The sequence below is a fragment of the Astyanax mexicanus genome, chromosome 11, assembly GCF_023375975.1.
Source record: "Astyanax mexicanus isolate ESR-SI-001 chromosome 11, AstMex3_surface, whole genome shotgun sequence".
NCBI classification, from domain to species: Eukaryota; Metazoa; Chordata; class Actinopteri; order Characiformes; family Acestrorhamphidae; genus Astyanax; species Astyanax mexicanus.
The window spans coordinates 49,565,691-49,581,207 of record NC_064418.1 but is presented as its reverse complement, the minus strand read 5'-3'; the positions used below and the strand labels follow the sequence as shown (position 1 = coordinate 49,581,207).

The window sequence follows — 15,517 nt, the reverse complement described above, 5'->3', positions numbered from 1 at the left end:
GAAGCGAGCAGCCCACCCCCCGGCAGGCCAGCACCCCCTGCACGAGCCGAGCATGCGGCCCCCGAGATCCCAAGCACCCGGGAACAGCCCGACACCCGGCAGGCCCCCCCCTCCCACGCCAAGGGGGCCCAAGCCACCCCCAGGCCACGGCCACCAAGGGGGCGGGCCAGAGACCACATTAGGGCATCCGGCCACGCACCCATGGACCCACGGACGCCCACCCCCCCAGGAACGGCAGTGACGATCGGCGGAGAGCAGCGTGGAGCGGTAGGGAGGGCAAAAACCCGCCCTACGCACCCATGTCCCACAGGTGTCCATGCTCAGTCAGCCCCAAACCCAGGACCAACTGTTCACGCATACATGCACATTCACACACCCGTCACACACACATCCGTCACACATACACCCGTCGCACACGTGCACATTCACTCACAGACCAGTCACACACACCAGTCACGCACACCAGTCACGCACACCAGTCACGCACACCAGTCACACACACCAGTCACACACACAGAACATACATAAACACCTAATGCGGGCATGCGGGCACCAGTACCGAGCCAGCGGCAACCTAGGGAAGCAGCCAGCCCGGCCCCGAACAACCACCCGACCCACACCCCAGGCAGGGTGCACGAAACCAGGGTGTGAGAAGACCTGACCCCCCTCCTTCCCCCACCCAGCATGTTGCAGTGATATGAATGTGTATAATGAGAAGAATGAATGAAAGCTACAGTGCTATTAAAATTGGAGGGACAGCTGTAATATGAGAACTGAATAACAGCACCCAACCACACTGCCCCCCCAAAGGCCCTCAATGTCTAAAATGCAAAAATAAAATTGAGGAGCAGGGAGCACCTGCCCCCCAAAACCCTATGTGTAATATGATGTGTGTAAGCTGTATGATGAGTTTGTATGTGTAATGCGATGTTAGACTGAGTAGGAGTCGGGGAAGGGCAGGAAAGGACCGAGGGGCAGAGGACTACCCCCCGGAGGAAGAGAGCCAACTACTGCTGGCTCACTAGGCACCCAGTTCCATGCACCCAACCGCAGTACAGGGAAGGCAAGTCCAGGGTGTAGAGCGGCTACGGCCCCAGGACACCGCCGCTCTGCAAGACAGCGCCCCCATCCCCACACTGCAATACAACATAAATACACACCCCACTCACATACAAAAGACAACAGATATTACACACACGCACACACACACACACGCACACACACACACACACACACAGACACATTTACACTCAACATCCCACTCTTTCTCATACACACACAGTGGTCCTGAGCCCAGGACCAACCGGTCTTAAGTGGGAGACTGCCGCTTCCCCACCTGAGCGCCCCTACCTCCCCACAGGGAGGGCACCCAGAATCCCGGAATGCCAACCAGACACCCCAACACGGACCAAACCACCACCCCCCACGACAGCGCGACCAAGAGAGGCATAGACCCTCCCCAGCGCAGGGAGGGACCCAAACAGGCGACAGACGCCCACGGGCACCAGGGCCCCGGACTCCGCACCCCGACCGCCACAGGGGAACCCAGCCAACCGGACAGGGCCAGCACCCACCACCATGGGCCCCCCAGACCCACACCCCAAGACCACAAGAGCATACATCCAGCCCCCCCCCCACCAACAACCAGGGCCCGCACACAGAAATCACCAAGCGGCAGCCACCGTCCCCAGTCCAAGGGCCATCAGACACCCGAATCCCCCGATTCCCCCCCAGCCACCTGCCGGACGCACCAGGAGACACGACTACAGCCGCCCACCCCCATCATGTGATGGAGCTGATCAGTGGGAACCAGAGAGATTCAAATGTAGCCAATTGGTTTTTTGAGGTTGCAGACATTCTTTCCAGACTAATGTGGTCTAAAAGTAAATTTCTATAGTGATTTATGCATAAATCATTTTTTGATTTCCACTTCATGAGGATAGTTTTCTTAGCGATGCATAAGACAGTGAGAACTATGTGCAATATATTTGTTTCCATGTTTAGTTCACTTACATCACCTAAAATGCATAGTTTGGGTGAAGCTGGGATATTGCAATTAAACCAGGTAGATAAGTCTTCACATATCATCTTCCAGAATCTCTGAACAGGCATGCAAAACCATATAGCATGTATATAATTCTCAATATGATTGCCCGAACAGTTAGTGCATATATTTGTTTCTCTAAGGCCCATTTGGAACATTCTATGCCCTGTATAATGTGTTCTATGGAGAATTTTGTATTGTATGAGTTGTAAATTTGGACTTTTCGTCATTTTGAAATTGTTTAAACATATCTGTGTCCAAAAGTTCTTATCTGGGTTCATGGAGAGATCTCGATCCCATTTTGTAATTGGGAGGGATATTGAATCATTAATTTTGGATAATAACTTATATATTTTTGATAACAATTTAGGAGTATAGAGATTCATGAACTCTTTTATCAATACTGGGATTTCTAATGTTAGATTATTTAAATTAAATCTTGCTTGTATAATGGACTTTAATTGTAGATACTCCAGAAATTTGCTACTGCTAATTTCGTATTTTGAAATAAGATCTTCAAATGACATAAAGGTCCCCTCCTGTATAACATGTTCTAAATTCTTAATTCCTTTCTCTTGCCATTGCGAAAAATTAATAACTGTTTTTTTCTGACATATATCTGGGTTGTTCCAAATGGGTGTCCTTTTACATGGTATTAGTGAAGACTTAGCTATCTTTAAAAATTCCCACCAAGCTGTCAGAGTGGTGTTTATGTTTAGGCTTTTAAAGCAGCTATAGTGTTTAATACTGGAGCTAATGAAAGGTAAGTCAGAGATTTTCACTTTTCCACTGAGTGTTTGTTCTAGGTCCAGCCATGGACTGCCTAAAGGGTTTGTTTTAATCCAACTTGTAACATATTGCAATCTATTGGCTATAGGTTTAGTCTTGTGTTTATTGTCCTGGTGTCGAGTGACTGCGGGATTAGGACTCAAGATTGGGTTCTAGTTTAAGTTTTGGTGGATTTTAACGGTGTGAGAAATGCCTCAGTTAGTGCTGTGTTAAACTGTGTTACATTGTGTTAAACTGTGTTCAGCTGCCAGAGCTGAGAATAATGAGGTACAGAGTCTGAGGAATGTAATAAGTTGTTTGTGAGTCAGGAGAAGAGGATTATGATCTGGTGTTGTTTCACCCGTATCTGAGGTCAGTCTGTTTATTGTTTTGCTGTGTGTGTGTGTGTGTGTGTGTGTGAGTGTGTGTTGGGGGGGTTCAGTGGGGGCTGGCAAGTGCTTAAAGAAATAGTTCCAGAATTGCTATCAGCCTGGTTTCTCCAAAATGCCTGGACGCTTCAATTGGGACTAAAACAGAATGCTGTGTTTTTCAAATCTCTATAAACCAATATTTTACTAACAGAAGAAGATTAAACATACATCAGATACTGAAAGTGACACATTTCACCATTACCTAAAAAGAAATATATAGCTCACACCGGTTTGCGTTCATGCAGCTTGCCATCAGCTGCCAGAGCCCTGAGAGATCACAATTGTCCTTGCTCTCTCTGGGTGGGTACAGTAGATGGCGCTCTCTCTTTCCCCTCATCATGTCTAGGGTGATGTGGATCAGCACAAGGCTGCATCTGTGAGCTGATGTATCAGAACCGAGTCGCTGCGCTTTCCTCCGAGCGTTAGCGTTGTGCTGTGCTGCTACTTTGTAATGCTACAGCATCAGCAGCAGCTCAAAAAGAGGCGGAGTCTGACTCCACATGTATCAGAGGAGGCGTGTGCTAGTCTTCTTCACCCTCCTGGTGTTGGAGCATCACTAGTGATAGTGGGATATACAGCTAGTAGAAGCTGAATGAGTTGGACAAAACAAAATTTAGCAAAAAAAATTGAAATAAATAAAAAAAGATAAGTGTTAATGGGTTCATATTTTTTTAACTGGCAGTGCTTCTTTACTACAGGGACTAGATGAGCTTTGTGCATGCATTTGCACATCTGTGTCAGCAGTGGGTTCAGCTTAAAGTAGCTGAATGCATTAATTTTAAGGGGTGGAGATAATAAAGTGTATTGATGCTGAACTTTACTGTAATCAATAAGCCAATTGTCCACCTCCTCTCAACCTAGACTGAACACTGAGGCGGAACAGCATCAGAAACGTACAAAAGAAACAGTGACTCACCACATCTCTCTCTCTCTCTCTCTTTTTCCATCCCTCTCTCTCTCTCTGCAGGGGACATCACTCAGAAGGGCTATGAGAAGAAGCGAGGAAAGCTGCTAGCCCCCTACATCCCTCAGATACAGGGTAAGACCCTCATCAACTCAAACTTTTTACTCTTTAAGTTAAAGTGTTTAAAAAAAGTACTGGTTTCAAAACTACTTAAATCTACATGGTGTTTCAGCTGCAGGTAGGAGTGTGCAATAAATAGAGTGGAGGAAAGTGAGAGATTAAACACAGTGTTTAAAAACTCCAGCAGCACTGCTGCAGTATCAGTGTGTAAGACAGTACACTAATACTACAGAATGAGCTTTTAAAGACATTATACTCTTTTATATTATATAGGCCTTCACTTAAAATTCCCATAGTTGATGTGAACACAGAGTGTATCCTTATTATTCCACACACACACACACACACACACACACACACACACACACACACCTTCCTTCTCTGACCTTGAGATGAGGGACAGAGGTCATAGATAGATTTTACTGCAGTGATTTACCCCAGTGTAGTTTTATTAATGCTCACACTGCAGCGCTGTCACACACACACCTCACCTTAATGCAGTCAGGCATCTCTCTCTCTCTCTCTCTCTCTCTCTCTCATTCTGTTGTTTTCCCTCTCTCGCTTTCTGCCCCTTGTTCTCTCTCTTTTTTTCACACATTCTGTCTTTCTATCTCTTTCTTCTCTCTGTTTCTCTCTCTTGTTCTCTCCTTTTTCACACCCTCTTGTTTCTGTTTCTCTCTCTGTTTTTCTTTCCCTTGTTCTCTCTCTTTTTTCTGTTAATCTCTCTCTATTTCTCACTCTGTTTCTCAAACTCTCATACTCTTACTCTTTCAGATTCTCTTGCTTTCTGTTAGTTTCTCTCTCTCTCATTCTCTCTCTCTTAGAGTCTCTCTCTTACTAACACACTCTTTCTCTTTATCTCTCTCTTAATTTCCCTTGTTCTCTTTCTGTTTATCTTTCTCGTTCTCTCTCTTACTCTTTCTGTTGATCTATTTCTCTGTCTCTCTGTTTCTCTCACTGGTTCTCTCTCTTTCTTTCTCTTTTTAACTCTCACTCTTTCTCTCTCTTCTACTAACTTAGTTTTTTCTCTCTCTCTTGTTCTCTGTGTTTCTCTCGCGGTTCTTTCCCTTGTTCTCTCTATTTTTTCTGTTTATCTCTCTCTCTCTCTGTCTCTCATACTCTCATACTTTTACTTTTTCAGATTCTTTCTTTTTGTTAATCTCTCTCTCTCTCTTCCTCTCTCTCTTTACCTTGTTCTCTCTCTTTTTTCTGTTTATCTCTCACACTCTCTTACTCTTTCAGATTCTTTTCTTTCTGTTTATTGCTTTCTCTCACTCTCTGTTTCCTCTCTCTCTCTCTCTCTCTCTCTCTGAGGAGAAGAACAGATCAGAGAGAGAGTGGAGTCTGAGAGATGGGATGATGAATTTTAATGAGGTGTGGACAGAGACTGTCCCGTCTGGTCAGACCACAACCAGACCAGTCGCCTGGATTTCCACTTACCCCTTTATAATACTGCTCTCAGATCAGTCCCGTCTGTCCCGTCAGCTCCTGGATCTGGAACGTTGGCGAGTCATTTAATCATAGCTGGCAGTCGTTTGGTTTATTTGGTCATTGGCATCTTTTATATAGATCACATTTTTCTTTACCTATAGTGAGCACAGTAGAACTGACTGACTAACTAACTAACGGATAAAAATAATGCTAATTGTCAGCTTTATCAGGTAGAATTCAGGCTTTCAGTTAACAGCTGTGCTGAACTCATCAAGAGTTAATTACTGGAATTTCTTGTCTCTTAATAAAGTGTTTGAGAGCATCAGTTAAAGTAAAGTAGTGAAGAGGTAGAGTTACAGGTATACAGTGAATAGTGAATATTTGAGGAATGTTCTAATCCTGATTATGAGAAGCAACAACTACACAACTAAATAAAGAATACAAAATCAATCAATTCAAAAAGAAGAATTTTAAAAGCTTATCAAGAAAGTGTCCTTAAGTGCAGTCACCACAAAGTGTTTTTGATGATGAAACTGGCCCTCATCAGGACCGCCCCAAAGGAAAACAAAGGAAGAGCAAGAGTTTCCTCTGTTGTACAGGATAAGTTCATCAGAGTTACCAGCCTCAGAAACTCAGAAAGTATTTTGGTTTGTTTAACACTGTTTTTAAGTCACTGCATGATTTCTTATGTGTTCCTTCATAATCTGATAGATCACTTTATTATTCATTTACTATGTAGGAAAACAAAGACAAAACATTGAATTAAAAGATTTTTGCAACAGATCAGAGAAAGGATGAATATGAATGTAGAGAGAGGGTTAATATGAATTTAGAGAGAGGGTTAATATGAATTTAGAGAGAGGGTTAATATGAATTTAGAGAGAGGGTTAATATGAATGTAGAGAGAGGGTTAATATGAATGTAGAGAGAGGGTTAATATGAAAGTAGTGAGAGGGTTAATATGAAAGTAGTGAGAGGGTTAATATGAATGTAGAGAGAGGGTTAATATGAAAGTAGTGAGAGGGTTAATATGAATGTAGAGAGAGGGTTAATGTAGTCGTCGGATTCTCCCGTTAGGAACAGAAGACAGTAGAATGTCTTGCTAATGGTGATTTATGGCTCTGTCACTGTGGTTCTGTGGTTTATTGTTCCCAAAACTCAATACTGAGCAGATCTGCAGAGCTGCAGTCGAGCTGATGTGTGGGCTGTGAAGTGGAGGTAACGTAAGGTCACATTGATCTGGAGGAGATGGGCAGGGTAAGATAGCATTGAGCTGTGGAGATGTGGAGCTGTTGAACTGTGTTCTCCAGAATAAGGAAGGGACAACAGTGCCGCCATGTTTTCCTTCTAATGGTGAAGCTGGGGGAAGCGCCTAAGTAAACAAAACTGTAATTCTTAAAAAAAACATTCTTTCAAAGTTAAACGAGTGCTGGATGTTAATCTACACAGATTTATCTCCTGAAAACGGTTTATTTGGGAGAGTAAAGCACTTTGTTTATTTACAGTAAGCTTAAATTTACAATATTTTTAACAGCGCAGTTAGCAAGTGCTTAGCGCTAGTAAATGCTGCCCGATAGCGCTACACTGAGGAACCTGAGAGGAACTGAGAATGTTCCGGTAAGTTAGGGCACTATCAGCTAGCGGTTCATCCAACGTAGCTTGTTTTAACATGGTAAACGTGCAGGCTACAGTCCAAAACACTCACCTCTGAATGGCGAAAGAGCTAGCACTTAGCACCGTTTAGCAGCTATTGCTAATACTGATGCTCCAGCCTTAGTGCTGGAGAAACTTCACTTCACAGCAGAGTGGCTTTACTGCTCCTTAATACCTGACTGGTAGAATTTATACATAAGGAGCACCGGATTATAAAGGATTTTAAATGCATCTTATAGTGTGAAAAATACAGTTATTTGACATTTTCAATTCCGATTTGAACCACTTCAGTATGTGGTATTAAAATCTGATACATATTTGATTTGTGGCAATGCAACTCTCTCTGAACAGCCAGATATTCATGCAACTTTTATGTCAAAACAGAAGGAACAAAACAACAAGTAGAATGGAAAGTGAGCAGTAGTAGACAGGAAAATGGACAACAGGGTTTTAGTGGCGGAAAAACAAGATAACTGAATATTAGAAGGCTCATGTCACAGCCACCCAGTGTTTCTAATGATTTGGGTGAATATAGTGTCATTTTAAGCAAAGCTGGAGCAAATTCTCAGTCATAGCTCATTCATAGCTCTTGAGATTCTGACAAGGATTAAAGTGAAACTTAATGTGAAGCACAGCTCTTTTGCTCATGCATGCCACTTAAACAGCGCAAACCATTCTGACAAATGTCAGATATGAGTCCCATTAAAAAGATTGTGTAAAAAAACCCTGAAATAAATATCGGATTTGGTCTGAAAATCAGTTTTGGACCAGTTTTTTTACCTGCTAGCTCATAGCTAGCACTACTCTAATCACTGAACGCAATCAAATCATCACAGCAAGGATACGAAATCTATTAGAAAGCCTTCTTGCAGAATTTAGATAAGAAACCCAGGGTGGAGTTAATATGGAGTTGTGCTATTTTATTGTGCGAATATTTACTACATTTCATAAAATATCTAGAAATTGTATTTGTACATTTTGGTTGCATTGGAAGTAGGTATGTTGCAAAATATTGATATTGTGATATATTGTCTTGTATTGTTTTCTTTTGCTTTACATTATCGATACGTGGTGTGAAATATGGATAGTTTTATTGAAATCCAGGTCGCTGTGGGAAGGGGGTTAGTGGTTATTCCACAGCGCTGGACTCTTAGTCCTGTATTGATGGTGTTTCTGAGCTCCTCTCGTCTCCTGTATCAGTCCGGGTTCCCCCGCCGTCTCTCTAACCTCTCCTGAGGGACGTCCAGAAGCTGCTAAATGTATTTTTCTGTGTAAGTTTATTTTTAGCGCTGGTCTGAATGGCTGGGTATGAATATTTGATGAGCTGTGGTTGGGTTTGGCCGTTGTGTCGGAAATCGGGACACGTTTTTAATCGAGACACGTGGAGACGAGATTTCCACTGCGTGAAGCGTCCGTGTGATTTGAGGTGGCCGTCTCTGTTCCAGACGCCGCACGCCTGCAGGCCTTTTACCCATAAACCTCTGTTTCCACTCACTTCCACTCACACTTGGAGAGAGTGGTCTAGTGGTACAGTGGTGCACTAAATGGACAAAAGTATTTGGACATCTACATGTTATGTCTACAGGAGCTTTAACCCATTCTAAACGTAAACATTCTAAATGTACAGTAGTATCTGATCCCCTGGTTTAAATACACGATATAAATAAAAGTATTGGGACATCTACATGTCTTAGTGGTTAGCAGGTTTGCCTCCCAGCACTGGGGTCATGGGTTCATGTCCCTATCTGGGTGGAGTTTCCATGTTCTCCCCGTGTCTGTGTAGGTTTCCTCCCACAGTCCAAAAACATGGAGATCAGGTAAATTGGATACTCTAAAATTGCTGTAGTAAAATGCTTTAGTGGCCAATGCAGTCCTCCGGGTGGACGTGGTTGTTTCTGGTTGAGAGTATGCTGTCCGTTATTGGCTGTTGTTTCTCACCGTTGTGTGGATTAGTGCTGAATATAAATGGTTGTGTGTAAAACGTGTAAATTGTAAAGCGACCTTGGGTTTCTAGAAAGGCGCTATGTAAGTTGAACTTCATTCATTCATTCATTGCTGTATAACCCTGTATTAGTGTGACGACAATAAAGAGAATTTTTATGATGTTCCATTCTAAACCAATAAGCATCAGTGTGGAGTCACTCCCCCTTCAATGAATGGACATTAGTATTAAGACACCTACACATTAAACCAACTGGAGCTTAAATTACATCACATTCTAAATGTATAGCCATAAAAATGTTCTTTTTCTTACATGGCTTGTAGCTACAAAATGCAAAACGGCACTTTTTAATGTCTTTCTTTCAACAGTGGTTTTCTTCTTCTACTCTTCCATAAAGGCCATATTTGTGGAGTGCAGGACTTATAATTGTCCTGTGGACAGATTCTCCTGATCCACCTGAGCTGTGGATCTCTGCAGCTCCTCCAGAGTGACCATGGGCCTCTTGGTTGCTTCTCTGATCAGTGCTCTCTTTGCTCGATCTGTCAGTTTGGGTGGACCATGGTCATATCTTGATAGATTTGCAGTTTTAGAATCCTAAAAGAGTACTTTTTGAACAAATAATGATGAAAAATAATTCCAATACAGTTTGAGTACATTATATAATGCTGGCGTGGGTTTCTGGCTGACACATTGAGTTCAGAAGATGTTTTGAAGAGTTTGAAGGTCTACAGGTTTCTTAAGTGTCCTTGGTTGGGTTTGAATCCGGACCTGGCGGTGCTTACTGATGTCCCTGTGGTGCTTTGTTCTTGTTCTGGGTAGAAAATGCCACACAGTTCGGTCAGGAATGTCCCGATGTAAGAGATCAGACGGCAGAACAAATCTGAGCCCATCAGCAGCTTTTTATTTTAAAACCCTGATCACGAATCCTGAGATCCTGCAACCACCTTCTTTATTAATGCTGCTTCTCTTCTGCTCAAATGTCTGAGACCATTAACCTGTGATTTTAAATAAATAATAATAAATATTTACAGATTAAACTCTTGCTCTTTCTTTACTGGATCGGGCCTGATGAGTGCCAGTTTCATCATTACTACGTTTTCATGGTCTTTTTTGCGACTGCATTTGAAGATACTTTCATAGATCTTAAAACTCACCTTATAGATTAACTGAAGTTCATTTCTTCTTAAAGTATTTTTTTTTACTTTATTTAGTTGACTAGTTGTTGCTTCTCATAATCTGGATTAGAACATTACATTATTCACTATTCACTGTATACCTGTAACTCTACCTCTTCACTACTTTACTTTAACTGATGCTCTCAAACTCAAGAAATTCAATTTATTTCCAGTGTTTGGTTGGAGAATGCTGTTGCTTGAAGGATAATGATAGTGTTTGATGATCTTTGATGGCGTTTGGTTGGAGAATGTTGGTGTTTTGTGACAGATGATGTTGCTTGATGGTTGAGAATGATGTTTGGTTGGAGAATAATGGTGTTTGGTGATCTTTGATGTGTTTGGTTAGAGAATGATGGTGTTTGATGGTGGAAAATAATGGTGTTTTGTGTTGGTTAATGGTGTTTGGTGGATGATGATGGTGTTTGATAGAGGATGATGGTGTTTGGTGATCTTTGGTGTGTTTGGTTAGACAATTATGGTGTTTTGATGGAAAATAATGGTGTTTTGTGTTGGTTAATGGTGTTTGGTGGTGTATGATGGTGTTTGATAGAGGATAATGGTGTTTGGTGATCTTTGATGTGTTTGGTTAGAGAATGACGGTGTTTGATGGTGGAAAATAATGGTGTTTTGTGTTGGTTAATGGTGTTTGGTGGATGATGATGGTGTTTGATAGAGGATGATGGTGTTTGGTGATCTTTGGTGTGTTTGGTTAGACAATTATGGTGTTTTGATGGAAAATAATGGTGTTTTGTGTTGGTTAATGGTGTTTGGTGGTGTATGATGGTGTTTGATAGAGGATGATGGTGTTTGGTGGATGATGATGGTGTTTGTTTGTGAAAAATGATGTTGCTTAGTGGAAAGTGAAAGTAACGAGAGGGATATCAAAAGCTGGGCGGTTCATTAGTAGGCGTGTTGCTGTGTATCAGTAAGGAGGGATATGGAGCTGCTGTAAGATATTATTTCTCAAGTGCATGTTTTATATTCTGCCCCTGTTTCTCACACTGCCCTCCCCCCACCCCACACACCCCCCCCAGTGCTGCACTTATAACATGATTGATGGTAAATGAACCTCGGCCAAATTGCTGCTCTCTCAGTGTGATTAGCGTAAATGAACGCTGTCATTTTTAAATGTCAACGGAGTGCGACTCTCACAGAGCGAGTTTCACACCTTTACTACTGACTCTGAGATCAGATTATTTACCTACAGACCACAGGACAGATCAGATCCACTCGCACAGGAACTATATCCCACCAACAGGAGACAGAAATCAGCTAAAAACCCAACAATACTGAATTTATACAGCTATAAATCCACCCATATTGGATTTATTTAGCTAAATTTCCTCGAATACTGGATTTATACAGCTAAGAATTTACCATTATGGCATAATTAAGCTAAAAATCTACCAATACAGGATTTATATGCTTATATATCTACCAATATTGGATTCATACATTAAAAATCCACCAATACTCGAGTTCTATCACTAAAACCCATCAATATAGGAAATATAACACTAATATTCACCAAATACAGAATTTATATTGCTAAAAGTCCATTAAAACAAGAGGTATATTGCTAAATATCCACCAATACTGGGATTATATAACTCAAATCCACTAATTCAGTATCTATATTGCTCAGAATTCACCAATGCTGGAATTATATCACTAAAACCCATCAATATAGGAAATATAACACTAATATTCACCAATACACAATTTATATTGCTAAATATCCACCAATATTGGAATTATATAACTAAAATCCACCAAAACTGTATTTATATAGATAAAATCCACCAATCCACCATATCCACCATATGACTGGAGTCATATAGTAAACTATCCACTAAAACTGGATTTATATCGATAAATAGCTACCAATAGAGGAATTATATAGCTAGAAATCCATAGTTACAGGATTTATACAGAACAAAAAAACAATACAGGATATGTATTAATTAGAATCTACCAAATTCTGAATTTATATAGCAAAATGTCCACCAATATTGCATTTATATTGTTAAATATCAACCAATACTATATTTATATAGCTAAATATCCACCAATACTGCATTTATATAGCTAAAAATCCATCAATACTAGATCTATAGAGCTATAAATGCACCAGTACCTGAATTATATCACTAAAATCCATTAATATGAAAATAATTGTTACCAACAGATCAACTACCTAGCTCTAAATCAATCCAATAAGAGTCTCTGTCCCACCAGTAATAGAGAGAACAGCTAAAAAATCCTTCAATACGGGTTTTTGTATCTTTAAAAATCCAACAATATTGACCAATAGACCAAAAACAAAGTTGATAGTTTGTAAGGACATCAGAATGTTTACCAGCAGCTTAAAATAAAAGAGGAAAATGTACTGGTAGAGTACTGGTGTGGGGTGGTTTGCTTGTCCAATCAGGTAATCGACCCCTGAACTCCCACACCGGTCTATTTTTGTTAGCTCTCCAGCTAAAAGATGAAATCACATGCTTTTCTCAGGGTTTTATCTGCATCCTCTCGCGCAGTGTGATGTGCAGGGGTTGGGTTGTAAGAGTTAAAGTTCTGCACGCTCTTCTGAAGTGTTATATTTAGATTTGGAGCGTGACTGCGCTGCGTATAGTTTTTTAGACGTGTTTTGTCGTCACTCTTTTATCTCTGCTGTTAGATGGGGGTATTTATAGTTTATAGGCGGGTTTGCTGGGCCTGGCAGGAGATGCAGCGGCAGGCGGAGGGATGCGTGGATTCGCTGTCCTGCGTCGGACTGTCAGGGAGGAATTACGTAACCGCACCCCGGCATGACTCATCATTTATCTTGTCCTCTTGTAAAGGGTGAAGGCTATGGATCCCTCCTGAGTTTAGAATGAGTCTGAGGAGGAGGAGGAGGAGGAGGAGTCTTCACCTTGAGTTCCCCGATGTTTCAGGGGTGGTTGAGATGCTGAAATGTACATAACATATCTGTCGATGCTAATATACACATTTATAACTCCTTTATAACTTTTTGGAGCTCTATCTTACACCTGTGCAAGGTGCGTCACATTGCTCATTGCTATCTTACACCCCACCAACAGTCTATTTTCCCTCCTTCCTCCTGCCTGGTTTAAACAGCAGCAGAGCTTCTGAATATATCTACACTGATGGGCGTGGTGTTCTGGAAATGAGGTGTGTTCAGGTACATTTCTGGAGTTTTGCTTGTTTATCTTGGTAACAGAAAACACAGGAGCGCCACTGACTGAATACAACCTAGACAGATGCCAACAATCAGACGTTCATCGCTATCTTGGCATCAACAATAAACAGAATAGTAAATAAAATAACATTGCTGTTCCCGTAAATGAGCTGCTGGAGCTCCTTCACAGCGTCAACCAGCAGCTCAGTTTCCTCTGCTGAGAAGAGTTTGTTTGACACGTCCAGGTAGCTGCACCGTTACAATAGCAATCCACCAAAGTCAGAGCTCACCTGGTCTACTCTTAAAGAGAATGATGAGCTGAAGAGGCACTCTGATTGGTTTATTATTTCACGTTACGTCCAAAATTAACCACACCCATCATTAATTAAATAGATAATTAGGTCATCCCTTTTGTGCTTTGAGCTGAGCAAGGTGTACTTTTCCCGCTGTTGCGATAGCAAAGACACACTGACACTCCCTAAATCGAGTTGTGCGGTTGACCTCTTCCATGTGGATCACTAAAATAGTACCATATCACATTACAATTTATAAAAATAGATAAAGACGCTTTGTTAACATCGCATGCACAAGGCGTAAAAATAGACGTTTACAGGGTGCAAGATGTAACATTATACAGTATATTTATCAGATTGTGTCACTATGTCACTATGATTGATGTGAATACTGGAACTATGGATCCTGTTAACCCTGTCTCTCTCTCTCTCCTGTCTCTCTCTCCTGCAGGTGTGGATCCTTCTCTACAGGTAGATCACCGAATCCAGGCGTCCACCCAGCCTGTCCTGCCCACCTCCAAACACAACAAACCCCGAGCGACGAACTCTCGGGATGAGCGCTTCAGATCAGGTCAGAGCTGATCTGCTTAATTTGATTTAAGGCTAAAAGAGTGAGATAATTACATTTTACCTGTGTTGAAATAAGTGGAATTAATTAGTGGAGATTGAGAGGGTTGGGTTTGGAGATTCTACAGGTTCTGTATGGATCCTGCAGCACATTTACCTACAGATGTTGCTACAGCTGGGCCTGTAGATCCTGTAGCTCTACACTCGTAGGTTGAAGCTGAAGCTGTATCCCAGCTGCTCCATAAATAGCCGGAATAATTATCCCTCCTCTACCAAACTTTACAGTTCTCCTCACATTCACCAAACCCAGGTTTATCCAGCAGACTACCATTTAAGAAAACATGACTTTTCTCCATTTGAGGTGTGAATTACACCACTCCATCCAATATTCTACACTGTGTTTCTTAGAACCCCATGCTCTGTAAATTTGCATACATGGTCTGACACTATGTGGCTGTAAGTTGCAGTGGTAAAGGTGGAATATCTTGGAGGCAATATTGTCTGTTGTTTCACTAAAAAGCTCTATAGGTCCAGTAAATAACCAGAAATGGTACAAAATTCAGTGTACAAAATTTTGTGATAAACTGCCAGGGCCTTTTTTTATGGAAAACAAATGAACTAAAAACTGAAGAAAATTTAATTTAGGAAAATAGTATATTTTGTATATTGTAAAAGTATATTATATTGTAAGGAAAATATAGTTAAAAAAGAGGAAGTAAAGAGGGAGCAACAGATTATAGCTGGTCTGTATAGAAATAATCAGCTTTGGAAATATATTTTTTAAAATGTTAAATTTCCAAATCCTTTGTCTGTAGTAAAGCAGTTATAATAACTAGAACAAGACACGGATAAAACACAGAGAACTCTGTAACTATTAAAAGTAGAAGTTCTTTCTTTTCTTTAGAGAAATTACAGATACAGAAGTCAGAGAGCGGTGAGTACTGTTTCCTACACCTTCAAATAAAGACTCTTAGAAACTGGAGTTAAAAACTGCTACAGGAAGACGTCTGG

At 41.3% G+C, this 15,517-nt stretch overlaps 1 protein-coding gene and 1 long non-coding RNA gene across 10 annotated transcripts in view; one reads left to right on the top strand and one right to left on the bottom strand.

The window, feature by feature from the left end:
- LOC125804967 (uncharacterized) overlaps positions 1 to 13,998 on the bottom strand; it is a 193,138-nt gene extending 179,140 nt beyond the window's left edge. The window contains exon 1 of the long non-coding RNA XR_007441184.1: positions 13,721 to 13,998. This is a non-coding gene — a long non-coding RNA (uncharacterized LOC125804967). The remainder of the gene's footprint in view (positions 1 to 13,720) is intronic.
- Positions 1 to 15,517, top strand: part of dip2a (disco-interacting protein 2 homolog A) — a 159,830-nt gene that overhangs the window by 85,554 nt on the left and 58,759 nt on the right. For all 9 annotated transcript variants that reach the window (XM_049485077.1, XM_049485075.1, XM_049485073.1 and 6 more), the window contains exons 2-3: positions 4,211 to 4,282; positions 14,391 to 14,510. In XM_049485077.1, the coding sequence (XP_049341034.1) occupies positions 4,211 to 4,282; positions 14,391 to 14,510 (192 nt within the window). The remainder of the gene's footprint in view (positions 1 to 4,210; positions 4,283 to 14,390; positions 14,511 to 15,517) is intronic.